General features: G+C 39.6%; 1 protein-coding gene across 1 annotated transcript; it reads right to left on the reverse strand.

Moving 5' to 3' along the window:
• Window positions 1-995: 995 nt before the first annotated feature.
• ctse (cathepsin E) lies at window positions 996-13,834 on the reverse strand. Its single transcript, XM_062978582.1, has 9 exons — window positions 13,779-13,834; window positions 13,083-13,239; window positions 12,613-12,730; window positions 9,462-9,580; window positions 5,156-5,355; window positions 3,714-3,836; window positions 3,212-3,353; window positions 2,478-2,576; window positions 996-1,955 (listed from the first exon to the last, which is right to left on the reverse strand). The coding sequence occupies exons 1-9, from the start codon at window positions 13,832-13,834 to the stop codon at window positions 1,779-1,781; spliced, it is 1,191 nt and encodes a 396-aa protein (XP_062834652.1). The 3' UTR covers window positions 996-1,778.
• Window positions 13,835-15,543: the final 1,709 nt, after the last annotated feature.

Raw genomic sequence — 15,543 nt, forward strand, 5'->3', positions numbered from 1 at the left:
ATTTTCAATGAAACAAAAATTTGGAAGGATACCAGTACCAGAAAGCATGCCAAACATGAAATTTACCAATCACATAAGCTGATTCATCAATCATGTATGTTAATTCTGCAACCAGCATCTGGAATTCTTTTATCATGTAGGTTGATTCAACAATCAGATTATGGAATTCCACAATTACGTATGTTAATTCTGCAAACAGTGAATGGAATTCAGCTATCACATCAGTTGATTCATCAAGCAACGTATGGGATTCAGCAATCATTATTTTGAGAAGTCAGTTTGAAGAGAAATGACAAAGAAAGTGTCAACCAATTGCCTGACTAAATAACTGTTTATGTTTGGGGATTGTTGTTGGAGGGTTTGACAGAAGGAAGGAAGAGGGTGTTTGTTATAATTGATGTACAACTGGAAATTACTGATTTATCATTTGATGCTCACTTGTTTGTTTGTTTGTTTGTTTGTTTAATATCCTGTCTTTCTTCCAACATGGTGCCCAAAGTGACTCACAGTCTCAAAATTAAAACAAAGTGCAGTTAAAACATTGCATTTTAAGGTTAAAAAACACAAATTACTAAAAACAACATTAGTTTGGAACAGTTTAGAGGTTTTATTAAAAGCATAATTGTCATGGAACCCAGTTACAGGGCTTTGGTAATTCAGCCCTGCAACTGGGAGTCATAACATAAACAAGCACCTGGCAGAAGAAGATAGAATACGCCTGGGAACTGGGAACCGAAAGTGTAAACAATTATAATTGGTTTAGTGTGTGAAAATGTGTGAAAATGGTAGTAATGTGATATTGGAGGTGGGGCTTGATGATGATATTTACGTGTGGTGTTACGTAGCATCAAAAGTTATAAAAATAGTTGTATGTAAACATTAAGTCATTCTTGACTTTTCCAAAGTCATGTATTCTTCAATAAAGATTGTGTTTGAGAGCAGCTATCTTTGATCTGCGTTCAGACTGATCCTTTGGAGTGAGCAGGACACATAATTATGAGAATAAAAGAACAGCACACATAATCCATTAAAAGATCCTTTTGCAACTACTAATCAATTCTCCATACTAATCTAAATTACAAAAAAAAGTCTTTGCCTGACAGTGGAAGTAAAAAAATATAGGGGCAAGCATAGCGTTGCATAAAAGTGCTTTTTTAAAAAAATATTATTTTTATTTATTTTTAGTATATTGTTTTGTTTACAAAAATTAGGAATAGAAAAGAAGATAGGTAACTTAATGTTTGTGGGTAGAACACCTTGTGTTCTCAGCAAGATTCCTTCCATCAGTAGTTGTTCAATTTGAATCCTTTGTCAGTTCAATATACTCTATTCAAAAAAGAGAAGAAAGAGTGGGTTGCTGTGAATTTTACAGCCTAGGATTAGCCATGAAAAGACTCATATACCCTCACCAAAGATGACTATTATGGTGGTGGGATCCAAATAAAGCCTTCTACCAAGTATCTGAAAACTTGGGCAGGCTCATGGAGGGAGGTATGGTCTTTCAGATAGTATGGACCCAAGCCATGAGTAATTTGAATTGTGCCTAGAGGGTAGGCAGTGAAGTTGGGTGTCAAATGGCAGTTATCTATTGCCTGCAACCAGCTTAACTAGGCAATTTGGCCATTGCATTTTGAATAAAGAAAGAGCTCAAGATATGTAAATGAAAACAATTCTATGCATTCTGATCATGATTGAATCTGAAACCAGACGGAGAGGTGGGGGAAGCATTTTATCAGAGTTGCTCAGGGGGAAAAGCGCCTGGGGCTCAGACTCTGATATCATACAGCTGCTGGAGGAACAAGAGGTGCCAACCCCACTCTGTCATTTCCCCGGTCAAAGACAGAATAATACTGGCCAATAAAAACATCCCCCAGAATCCAAAGTGGCCCTTCTGGGGTCTGCATGTTCAGAGCCTGGAAACCGCTGGAGCACAGCTGCATCCCATCACTATTTTCCTAATGGGAATTAAAAATGTAGATGTAAATATACATAGAACTAAGTTACATGAGAGTAAACTTGTAGATAATGCAGAGTAGCATATCAATGTTTTCACTAGAACTTGTAAATGTTACTTTTCTGGACTAGAATTGTCACAATATACCAGCCTGGATGGTCATTGCATAGTTGTAAAGCACAGAAACTTGTACCCCTTTCCCATTCTTTAATTCTATTATTTTGACTGTATGGTATGATTAAAGCATGTTAATAGATAATGACTTCTCATTGAATGAGTTGAGCTATGCCCTCCTAAGAATTAGGCAATGGAGTTTCATACTTTGACCTCTGTTCAGAATTTTTGGCAATGGAGCCACTAAACAACAGCTGAGCTCACAAATAAGGAAATAATTATTCATAAAGGAGAACTGTTCTCGTGTCTCCTTCCCCAATGAAAAGCTAAATATAGATATTGACAAATGTGGTCCACCTCCATGAAAGGCATGTGCTCTCAAGGTGAGGGACCAAAAGGCAGGACTTACCATGAGGGTATAAGCCTCTGGAGTAAGAGAGTAAGGAATCCCGTTGAGGGTGAAAGTAACACTAGGCATCATACTGAGGTTGCTGCATTCAACAGCATACTGTGTGAAAGAATGGACGAGGTGTTAAAGTGGGGGAAATGCCATTTTCCAGTTAAAAACAAACTGTTAATGTGTTGTTGAAGGCTTTCATGGCCAGAATTGCAGGTTGTTGTGTGTTTTCCAGGCTGTATGGCTATGTTCTAGAAGTATTCTCTCCTGACGTTTCTCTCACATCTATGGCAGGCATCCTCAGAGGTTGTGAAGTACCTCACAACCTCTGAACCTGCCATAGATGTGGGTGAAACGAAAGGAGAGAATACTTCTAGAACATGGCAAATACAGCCCAGAAAACACACAACAACCCAAACTGTGTTAACCCATGTAATTTGGGGAGGAGAATGCATGCAACTATATCCACACCTTTGTATTACTTTGGAATATGTCAAGACATTTAAAGGTACCAACTCCAACATGCATACAACAGTGTAATGGAAAGAGTTAAGTAAACCCCCCGCCGTTCAAATTGCATCTCCTTCATCTTGATGTTGTTTTTCATTTGGCACAATTGCTGTCTGAGTACTTTTAATTATTTGTATGTCATGTGCATTATGTGTCTCAACACTTGTTTAGATGACTGAGCACCAGTATAAGCACCTAGCTAATATGTTGCTCAAAGGTCCTAAATTGGGACTTACTTCTCCATCTACAGGTTGTGCACCAATTAAGTTTTGCATCTGCTTAATGTCATCAGATGGACCTGTGATGAGAGAGGTCCCTGTGTCCACGATAGCCTGGCAGCCTTCCGCACAGAATGCAATGGTCCCTCCCACCTGGATACTGAAGGGAAAGAAGATTAAATAAACACTGCAGAAAAGAAGGTTTCAAGGGGGTTGTTGTTTCTCCAAGAGAATTACACCCCAGCCGATCTTAAACATCAGCTGACTTGAGTGAAAGACAATTCTCTTGCTTTCATCTTTAACGTATCATTATCTTAAGGATACATTTGTTTTTGAAAAAAAGGAATTCATTACAAGTAGATTATTATTTCTTTCCAGGTCCTGGATTAAAGACATGCATAGATTTCCAGTAATCTGGTTTTGATCAATGCCAACAGATTTACTGCTTTCTCTTCACATGCCTTCCTATCATTGTCTCTATTGAAATCCCGGAAAACCCCCACACAACACAACCACTTACTTATCCAGTTGGATCTGCCAGTATCCTTTTTTAGAGACTGGTATCCAGTTGAGATTTCCACTGAAAAGGGAAGGATCATAGCCACCAAAAATCAGCTCCCCTCCTATGGAAGAGTCTGGGTTCCTGTAGAGATGGAAGCGGTATAATTTAATATGAGTATTTCTTTCAGCATAATACTACTTTAGAAATGCAACATCAATTGCCCCTCATCCTCTCAACCAAGGTTGGGAAACATGGAGCTTTCCTGGTGGTGTTGAACTGCAGCTCCCATGAGTTCTCAGTTACAGTGTGTGGGATTGTAGAGGGTTGGGGAGTTGAGAGTTGAAGTTCAACAACTTTTGAAGGAGCAACATATTCCCCACTCTGCTTTACAGCAAGCTCACCAGCTCCTCAGCCCAGGTCTCCTGGCTCTCCTATTGCCATATCCCTTCCCTTGCCTCCATTTCAGGTTGCGGATGCAATCTACTTCCTGTTCTGTTCTCCAGCTCAAAAACTGAGAGAAGGGACTGTGTAATAACTATGGATGAAGATATTCCTGTCCCCATTACATACTGAACAAAAGTATAAACTGCACCCATAGCTTATCCTAGTATGCTTCTTCCCACTGCTGAATGCAGACTGTCAGGTTTTTATGAGGGAATGTCATCCTCAACAATGGGAACTAGGCAAAGCGAGACAGCTGCTTCAGGTGGCAGGATGTCTGGAGCAGGTAATTGTGCTTCTCACCCTATTAGAAGGACCCTTGCTGTCATCACTAATGCCTCCCTTTTGTACTATACATCACCACTATGGCGGCCCCATCCCCTTGTCTCTGGCTAACATGACTATAAAGCTTTACTCAGCAATGATAGGTTGAAATTGATGCTTTTTCACATAACAGGAGGGCAAAGATGCAAAGAGAATATTGTACATGGGGAAAGATGGCTGCAAAGATGGAGGTAATAATACAGCTTATCCTGTTCCCCACCATGCAGTAAAACTATGTATGTTTTAGATTTTTACTGTGGAGTTGCATCTTAGGTTCTCTTCATACAGCCCTTTCAGGATGTACAGTTGCACAAGCAATTGCAGGTGAAAAGGAAGGTGCATGGGCCAGCTCATGGTGCCCCACATGCCCTCCCTCCTCCCTTCATCACATGGAGGGGACAAGAGAGGTGCCCCTCATCAGAAAGGGCAGCAACAAAGGTTGCCTCACCACTCTTTCTGCCTCATGTGACAAAAGACCTTGGTTGCGCTCCATGCTTTTCCCCCATGTAATTGCCCTCCTGGCGAGGCGAGCAATGTGAGGTGTGTAAATAAAAAGTAAGTAAGTAACGGGGCATGGGATTCCTCATGCCCCATAGCAAAGTGGACCGCCACCTCCTTCTGCCAACAGCCATCTGATGAAGTGGTAAGGCAAGTAGTGACCTTGAAGGGATATGATTAGGAGACGGTGCTCATACCTGCTTAAGTAAACAGAGAATAATGGCAATTCAACCAGATTTTGGGCCATCATATTATCGAAGACTGGTGTGACTCCATCCACTGCCAGAGATGGGTAAGCCAAACCAAGGATCCCATCAAACTCAGAATCCAGAAAGGTTTTTCCAGGCTCAGAAACACTCTCTGCAAACTGTTGATTGGTTACAGTGATTCCTTCAACCTGAAAAAGAGAATTCCTCTTATTCAAATCAGCATTGGCACAAGAAACATTTTGCAATCCAGAAGAAATGGGTTTTACAGAAAGATAAATAAGAGATTGTTGTGATGGTGTTCCATAAATCTTTTAATAAGTGTGGAGAATAATGTCTATCATGAACACACTGCCTCAACTCCCTTGTTCCTCTAAGTTTATCTGCAACCCTTGGACTGGCATTGAATAGCTCGTATTCATTACAGTAGACATTATTTAGGCACATGAACCAGGGGTTTCAATCATTGTAAGTGCCTGTGGTTGGCCGAAGTTAACCACCCATAAATTAAGAGTTACCTCTAGTTAGATCTCTAATGGCATAGGATACACCCTCTCTATTTTTAAAAAATATTTTTATTTTTAAAATTGTAAAACACCCATAATACACATTACAAACATATACACATACACATACATAGATAACCCGCCCCTAATGCGACCCACCACCTTGACTCCAGTCACTGAACAACGTAGAGTTTATACATAATTTTGTTTAACCCTCTGTGCTTCTGGATCAATAAATCCCCCTTGTTATTATTTCTTAGATTCCCCCGACAGATATGCTAAGGCCAGCTTCCAATTTCTTTCAAAAACTTCATGACTTTCATGTTTCAGATTGCTAGAAATCTTGGTCATCTGTGCCTAATCCCTTCCAATTTTTAATACTTAATGTTTTTTTCACCTTTCCAGTCACTGGCAATTGTTATGCGTGCAGCCGCAAAACTGTACAGACAGATTTCTCTTTCCGGCTGCACTAGTTCATCTCTGAATAACCCTAATAGGCACATCCCTGGATTTTTTTAAAAACTTTGTTGTGGATCATTTTATTTGTTTCTTTTATGAATTTTTCCAATAGACCTGAACCAATTCACAAGACCACCATATGTGAAAGAAGGTCCCTTTTTGTATTTTACGTCTCCAACAGCATCCTGATTATGATTTATCTATTTTGGCTAGGAGAGCTGGGGTTGTGTAACATCTGTAAAACATTTTATATAAATTGTCTCTTATTGAGGCTGCCACTGTAAATTTAAAGACTTTTTTCCACAGGTTCTCCTAGTTATCAAAGCCTATGTTTCTTCCTAAATCTTTTGCCCATGAAATCATTGAGATTTTTACTTGATTGTCTTCCAGGCTGTAACCTAGAATATATTTATAAAGTCTGGCTATTAAACCTTTTTTCCTTTGTCTAGTATGGTTTCCAATTCTGATTTTTTTTGAAGCAAATCCCTTCTTTTCATCCTTTTTAAATCTTTCATATAATTGGTGGTAATGAAACCAGTCTTTGCTACCCAGTTCATCATTTCTCCTCAATGCCCATTGGCCATTAGTTCTGGTAAGTAATTCCCCGTAAGTTCTTACGTCATCCTTCGAGGAGGGTCTCACAATAGCTTCTAATGGTCTCAACCACAAAGGTGTTTTTGGCTCCATAGCTAACTTGTACCTATTCCAAATATCTATTAGGCTTCCACATAAATTATGTGTTTATTAAAAGCCTTATTTAGCCTCTCTCCTTCATACCATAGGTATGCATGCCACCCAAATCGTAATCCACATCCTTCATATCCTTGGGTTGGACTGGATGGCCCATGAGGTCTCTTCCAACTCTACTATTCTATGATTCTATGATTCTAGGTTAAGTAAATTGGTATTCTTGAATTGTATCCAGTCTTTGAGCCAGCTCATGCAGGCGGCTTCGTAATAAGTTCTTATGTCTGGTAAATTTAGTCCATCCCCCCCTCTCTTTGGTGTCGATTCAATTCTTGTAAGCAATCCTGGCTTTTTTCCCTGACCAAACAATGTTCATAATGTCCCTTTTCCATATGCTAAAAATTTTGGTCCCTTTGATGATAGGTATGTTCTGAAATAAAAAGAGCATTTTTGGGAGTACCATCATCTTAATTATTGTTACTCTGCCCAGCCAAGTTAATGGTAATTTCTGCCAAGTATTCAGGTTTTCTTTGATCTCTGACCATGTTTTTCCATAATTATCTTGAAATAAGTTAATGTTTTTGTTCGAGATCATAATTCCCAGATACTTTATCTTTGGGACAACCTTACAATTGGCAGCCTCTTCTAGTTTCCTAATCATTTTAGTGTCTATATTTTTGTAACAAATTTAGAATTGTCTTTTTTTATTTTAAATCCCGATACCTCCCCATACAGTTTGATTACTTCTAATAATTTTGAAACACTTTGTGTTGGGTTAGATAAAATACATATCATATTGTCTGCATATATTCTGGATTTCATTTCCTGACCCCTTACTTTAAACCCTTGAATTTGAGTATCCTCTCTAATTCTTATACTCAGAATTTCCAATCCCAAAATAAACAATAATGGCGAAAGTGGGCAGCCTTGTTTGGTTCCTTTCTGTATCACTATATTATTTGTCAATTTACCATTTATTTTTATCTTAGCAATTTGCTTCAAGTATATTGCCCCCACTGCTTTTTTAAAGCAATGGCCCACCCCACATAGTTCCAAAACTTTCTCCAAGAAGCCCCAGCTAACCTGATCAAATGCTTTTTCCGCACCCAGGAAGAACAATGCCAGATCTTTCTTGGGGTCGCTCTCTGCTATCTCTAACACATTTAGAATTGTTCTGACATTCTGACTCAGATGTCTGTCAGGTAGAAATCCCGCTTGGTCCTTGTGGATAATTTTTGCTAATACTTGTTTGAATCTATTTGCCAGAAATGTAGCGAATAATTTATAGTCACAATTTAATAAGGAGATGGGCCTGTAGTTTTTTATTTGATCCATATCCTTGTCTGATTTAGGGATCAGTACTATTGTGGATTCTTTCCAAGATTCTGGAATTTCACCTTTTTCCAAGACTTTATTCATTACTGACACAAGTATTGGTGTCAGTACTCTCTCCTTTCTCTGTCTTGCCCAGAGATAGGGACCTGAGAAAAAAGCTGCATTTTTTCTCTCTCACCGCCATGATTTTCTCACGGAGCCCATGCTCCATGCTGCTTCCCTTTCTCAGCTTTCAGCAGGAATACATCCTCTCTACACCCACACAATTTGCAAGATGGGTTAGTAATGGGAGTAAAAGTTGCTGCAGGGTGTAAGAAAAAAGGGGAAGTCCCATTATGGGAACTGAAGATGGATTTTTTTTATGAGAGTTGCCAAACACAAAGAGTGATTTTTTAAAAAAGAGTATTGCATTTGGATCACAGAGCAAAACAGGTTTAATTGTCCCATCCCCCTCTGTCTCTGTTGCTCCTGCTGGACAAATAATGTGTTATGATTTACAAAAAAGAACAAAAACAAAAAAACACCACGACTTAAAAGGATTAAGATGCAAATATTTTTCAAAAACATATATGGGTCTTCCACATAGCTGGGATGGGCCAAGACAAAAGATGTCATCATACTGTAGCTGAAAGAGTAGGTAAAGAGTGTGCATCCCAATTGAAATCCTGTGGCTGACTCCTGCAGAATTGTGGGGTTTGTAGTTTAGGGAAAGGCCTTTAAAATGCTCTGCCAGAGAGGTCTCACTAAACTACTCTGGTCAATAATATTTATTTATTTATTTATTTATATGCCACTTTTCTCCCACAGTGGGGACCCAAAGTGGTTTCCAACATGTTAAAAATACAATACAAAATCAAACAACAGTCAAACATAGAAATATAAAATATTGCAAGTGAAAAAACATAAATAGTCATTTAAACCAATATACATTATTGTACTGTACTGTCCTATCTTATTGCACTTATTGCACTTAGCACCTCCCAGTGAAGGTCAAGGTGTATCATATCCAAAATCAACCAAGGTCCTTTGTCACATGAGGCAGAAAATCTTGTAAATATACCCCTCCATCCTGTTCTTAAAATAATAATAACAACAACAACAACAACAACAATAATAATAACTTTTATATCCTGCCTCCATCTCCCCGGAGGGTCTCAGGGCGGCTTACATGGGATTGTTCAACAACAATTACAAAAATGCAACAATTTATTAAATAATTAACATGATGCTGCCTTTTTATCATACCAAATGTTCCGTCTGAAGCAGAACATTCACCATAGCTAATGGTAGGGCTGGACCTTGCCACTTACAGTCACTGAATCCATTCCAATTATTCCTGTCAAGCTACCCGTGCCATAATGAATGGAAAAAGATGTTCCAACTTCATTGTAGGTGCTGGATTCTGTGGGGTGAAATCTGGAATGCTCAACTGTAGTTTATAGAGAGAGAGAAATGTCAATCAGGACAGTGTTATGAAACACATATTCTCTAGCTCATAGGCTTGCTCAAATAATTCGTTTTCCCCGTTAACCGTTATTAATTCGTTATTTTCGTTTGTTTTGAAGCAATATACGGCATTGGTTGTCCACACGTCTGGATATCGCGGTTTCGAATCGCGAGAGGCCGTTTTGCGTTATGTCGTTGTTTTTTTCATTAGGAAAAAACAGCTTTTGCAAATCACCCAAACTCCCACCATTCAGGCCCTTTCCTTTTGCCCCTCAGCAAAAGGGGCGTCACGGGCTCAGCCAATGGGAGGGGGCGAGGGGGAAGGAGGCCGAGGAGGAGGAGGAAGACGGAGGGGGGAAATGGCTGCCGCCGCCTCGCCTCAGCTCAGGCCTGATACTCAGAGGTTTTGACGTCTGTGCGAAGCTAGGCAAGTGGGGTTTATATATCTGTGGAAGGTCCAGGGTGGGAGAAAGAACTCTTGTCTGTGGGAGGCAAGTGTGAATGTTGCAATTGGTCACCTTGATTAGCATTGAATAGCCTTGCAGCTTCAAAGCCTGGCTGCTTCCTACCTGGGGGAATCCTTTGTTGGGAGGTATTAGCTGGCCCTGATTGTTTCCTGTCTGGAATTCCCATTTTCTGGGTGTTGTTCTTTTACTGTCCTGATTTTAGCTTTTCTGTAGCTAAAAATGCATATAAAATTGATTCTATAGGGAGGATAAATGATTGGATTTCAACTCCTACTGCTTGGCTTTCTCTGCCAATAATGGTACCCATCTTGGATATTGTAAGGGATTTTTTATTATTATTATTATTATTATTATTATTATTATTATTAGACCTTGCTCCCAGGAAGGTGCCTTCGCTGTGGCTCCCAACTTATCTATCTATCTACCTTTCCACATATTCTCCACATTGTGTGTATGTGTATGTATATTATATATACATGAGCCCCGATGGCGAAGTGTGTTAAAGCACTGAGCTGCTGAACTTGCAGACCGAAAGGTCCCAGGTTCAAATCCCGGGAGCAGAGTGAGTGCCTGCTGTTAGCTCCAGCTTCTGCCAACCTAGCAGCTTGAAAACATGCCAATGTGAGTAGATCAATAGGTACCGCTCTGGCGGGAAGGTAATGGCACTCCATGTAGTCATGCCGGCCACATGACCTTGGAGGTGTCTATGGACAACACTGGCTCTTGGGCTTAGAAATGGAGATGAGCACCAACCCCCAGAGTCGGACATGACTGAACTTAACGTCAAGGGATACCTTTACCTTTACCTATACACACACACACACACACACACACATTATGCAGGGACTATATATATATATATACACAGTATATATCACACACACACCAATTTAACAAAGTTTCAGCCACAAAAACAAAGTTTCTGAAGTAGAACAATGACTTTCACAGTAAAGACAACCCAATTTAACAGGAAATAAGACTTTCAAACCAGGAACAGATTTCTGCAATTATTAAAAAATGGTTTATTATAAAAGCTATGAAAATTCGCCAAAAATCAGAGGATAAGGGAAACGTTCCAAATTTTGGTGAGCTATCAGTGTTAAATGTGTTCTACCACTGTACCAAGTTGGAAGAAGATCACTCAAAAAATGAGGGTGGGAGAGTCCTGTAAAGTCCTCTCCCTCTGTGCTGTTTTTGGGAATTGCGCATGCGCGTCCGCCATTAACGAATTAATTTAGAAAATAATGAATTTTCGTTAATTTCGAATTTTTTGGGGGGCCAAATTCGGAAATACCATCAGAAACGAAAAGCTGCCCCCCTCTAGTTTTGAAACGAGTTTAGAATCAAATTTTTCGTGGATCGATCAAGCCTACTAGCTCAATATGAAGAAGAAAACCTAGAGCAGTGGTTCTCAACCTGTGGGTCTCCAGATGTTCTGGCCTACAACTCCCAGACATCCCAGCCAGTTTACCAACTATTAGGATTTCTGGGAGTTGAAGGCCAAAAACATCTGGGGACCTCAGGTTGAGAACCACTGCAGTGAGACTTATTTGTAAGAAAGTGTGAATTATTGTATTATGTTATATACACCTTGAGCTCCAGCCTAGAAGAAAGGTAGGACATGAATAAAGTGATTGATGGATGAATTGATGAATGACATCCTCTCTTAGCCTTATACAGCTGTTCTATGCACTTTTATTTGGGAGTCAGTCCCATTGATGACAATGCAATTTATTTCTGAGTAAAAAGATGCAGGGTTACACTACTAGATTTCATTCCAACCACCCCATTTTAATTAACTATGAAAAATCTCTAATTTTGTATGCTGAACTAACTTTGAGAATAGATTTTTCATTTATGATTGTAAATATGCCCCCATGTGGTGAAACAGGAGAAGAAATACGGGATTTCCTTGGCTAATAATACTCTTTCCTGGTGATTCTTATTTTCTCTTCAAATTATGCTTAAATACAGGTACAGATCAGCAGCAAACCAATTCTGCTCCAGAATAGTGATATTCTGCACTACAATTTTTAGAAAGAAGGAAATACCTTCCAACAATTGGGGAAAAGGCTAATTGACCCAGACGTCACAGAAGGAGTAAAATATAACTCACACAATAGAGTACACACCAGAGCAACAACACTTCAGATACATTTCATGTAACATTGGCAACAATTTTGCATCTGATATATAACAACAGAAATCAAATTGTAGAAAACTGCCATATAACAGACAAAGATGCTGGAAATCACCCAGTCTTCATGGGAAATTACTACAGAAAGACTGCCTCTCTACGTAGAGCAGCTGCCACAAGGCAGAGTTTAAAGCAGAGCTTGGTTTTCTGGACCTCAACTCCTAGCTTCCTTAGCCCGCATGGCCACTTTCCCAAGCTTTGCTTTATTTTGGGTTCCCAATGAAAAATGTTTTGCATCCAAGGAACACAATCAATTCCTCTGCCAATACTTCAAAAGAGATAATGCACTTGTATATAATAAAGGTTTACTAACACCCCATTACTCTTCTCCCCCTCCACAATAATCCATACCACAAGCTTTGCTGGCACAGTAAACCGATGGTACCCATAAGTTGGAGGAACCAGTGTCAAAAAGCACAGTGAAATTCTGAGGAGGAGTGCCGATAGAGATCTCTCCAAAATATTCCACCTAACACAAAAGGAAAACATAATATATTTTCCATCCATTCTGACAGCATAACCACACAAAGAAGAAAGTCTATTATTATTATTATTATTATTATTATTATTATTATTATTATTATTATTATTATTATTATATTGTGGAATAGATATATATATACACACACACACACACAGAAACATACAATCTTGATATTCCATAATCAAAATACAAGTATTTTTTCCCAGTCCCGCCACCTCCCGATTCCCACCCATGAATCCCCACCCTTTATCCATCAATATTATGCCAAGCTTATCTACTTTGCTGCTGCTGTGATTTGCTCCCTATAGTTACTTCCCTGGTTTGACTCACAACTTACATCAAAATAGTTGAGGAGTGGCTCATTTGCTTCCTGGAAAGCAGAGCAGTCCTGGGTGTATTGGATGTTGTCCACCTTGTAACTTTTCCAGAATTTGGATAGTTCACCACGTTCTCTCAAAATATTCCTCAAAGATTTGTGTCTTTTCAGGGGAACTCTAGGGGGAAGAAAAAGAAACAGTATACTAACTAAATATTGTATGTTAACGTGAGAAGTACTATTAGAATTGCCAGCAGTCTATACTCTTTAATGGTTGCCCATACCTTCAGAACTCTGTGGTATGCATTATGTTGCAAAATATTATCCATGGAGGTCATTTCCCTATCTCCTCTCCCTCTCTCTTGTAAAGTCACCATTAGACATTGTCACACAATAAAGATATAATGGATTTCTCTCATTATAGTGCATTAAAGGGGAAAATATCTTTGGTGATTCATCATTCATATAATACCTGTTCAGCCCACCATGTGGCTTCTAGTAGAAGCATGCTTTGTTTACAGAATACAATTGAATAAATCTTGGTCTTTGAGGCACTTTCACCAAAATTGTGCCTGTGCATTACAACATTTTGCAAACCTGAAAGCATTATAAGACATTCAACCAATTCTTTCAGTGATACATGAGGTCTTTGGGAATGAGTCTCACAGCTAGCCCTTTTGATGCAGTCCTAAAAATATGCCACGGAAAATTGCTTACCTTTGCAATCCAGAGACAAACAAAATGAAACATGTTATAAGGACCAGCCACTTCATCTTGGCAGTATAGGTCTTAGTGCTTTCTTGCACTTCTAACAGCTGAATAAAAGCTGTTCAGTTCCAACAACTGAACAAAAGCCCAACCCAACTGAGTGTTAACATTGAAGATAAAGGTACCACGAGAAAGCCACACCACTTAATGTCAATACTGTCCTTTGGAGTAGACATTACTCATTGTACAATTGCTCCATTCCAGTAACCAGTGATTAGACCATTCTTTTTATACTGAAATAAGAAAAGCCTGGAATAATTGGAGGACTTTGTAATAGGCATCTATAGGTGTAGTCATAGATGCCCGCAACAACAAGTTATGTTCCATGTATGGGATTCACTTATATTTATAGATACTAGATTGAAATTCCTTTGAACAGACCTTTATTTTATTTATTTGGTATGTGGTATATATGCTGATGGAGCCTCCGGTGGCTCAGTGTGTTAAAGCGCTGAGGTGCTGAACTTGCAGACCGAAAGGTCCCAGGTTCAAACCCGGGGAGCGGAGTGAGCGCCCGCTGTTAGCTCCAGCTTCTGCCAACCTAGCAGTTTGAAAACATGTAAATGTGAGTAGATCAATCGGTACCACTCCGGCAGGAAGGTAACGGCGTTCCATGCAGTCATGCTGGCCACATGACCTTGGAGGTGTCTATGGACAACGCCAACTCTTTGGCATAGAAATGGAGATGAGAACCAATCCCCAGAGTCGGACACGACTTGACTTATCATCAGGGGAAACCTTTACCTTTACCTATATATCCTGATTAACAATTTAGTGTAAAACACATACAATCAAAGCGGCATATACCAAAATACAAAACAAGTACTTTAACATTAATTTTCTTTTGCTTATGGTCAATAGGAAAAATTAGCCCAGTTTTTTGCCATTTGTTTGAATGAGATGCTGGAGAATTGGGCAATTATTTTTTAACCTGTAAATTAGCAATGAATTGCAAGTTTGATAAAATCTCTCTTTTGTTAGGATCTCTGGGGTGAATCTGATTTCCTAATTTATTTCCAAGGCCATTACTCATAGAATCATAGAGTTGGAAGAGACCTCACGGGCCATCCAGTCCAATCCCCTGCCAAGAAGCAGGAAGATGACATTCAAAGCACCCCTCACAGATGGCCATCCAGCCTCTGCTTAAAAACCTCCAAAGGAGGAGCCTCCACCACATTCCGGGGCAGAGAGTTCCACTGCCGAACAGCTCTCATAGTGAGGACATTCTTCCTAATGTTCAGGTGGAATCTCCTTTCCTGCAGTTTGAAGCTATTATTCTGTGTCCTAGTCTCCAAGGCAGCAGAAAACAATCTTGCTCCCTCCTCTTTATGACTTCCCCTCACATATTTATACATGGTCATCATGTCTCCTCTCAGCCTTCTCTTCTGCAGGCTAAACATGCCCAGCTCTTTAAGCCGTTCCTCATAGGGCTTGTCCTCCAGACCCTTGATCATTTTAGTTGCCCTCCTCAGGACACTTCCCAACATTTCCTTTCAATTGCAGTGCCCAGAATTGGACACAGTATTCCAGGTGTGGTCTGACCAAGGCAGAATAGAGGGGGAGCATGACTTCCCTGGATCTAGACACTGTACTCCTATTGATGCAGGCCAAAATCTCATTGGCTTTTTTTTTTTTTTGCCACCGCATCACATTGTAGGCTTATGTTTAATTAGTTGTCCATGAGGACTCCAAGATCTTTTTCACATGTACTGTT

Source organism: Anolis carolinensis, chromosome 4, assembly GCF_035594765.1.
Source record: "Anolis carolinensis isolate JA03-04 chromosome 4, rAnoCar3.1.pri, whole genome shotgun sequence".
Lineage (NCBI taxonomy): Eukaryota > Metazoa > Chordata > Lepidosauria > Squamata > Dactyloidae > Anolis > Anolis carolinensis.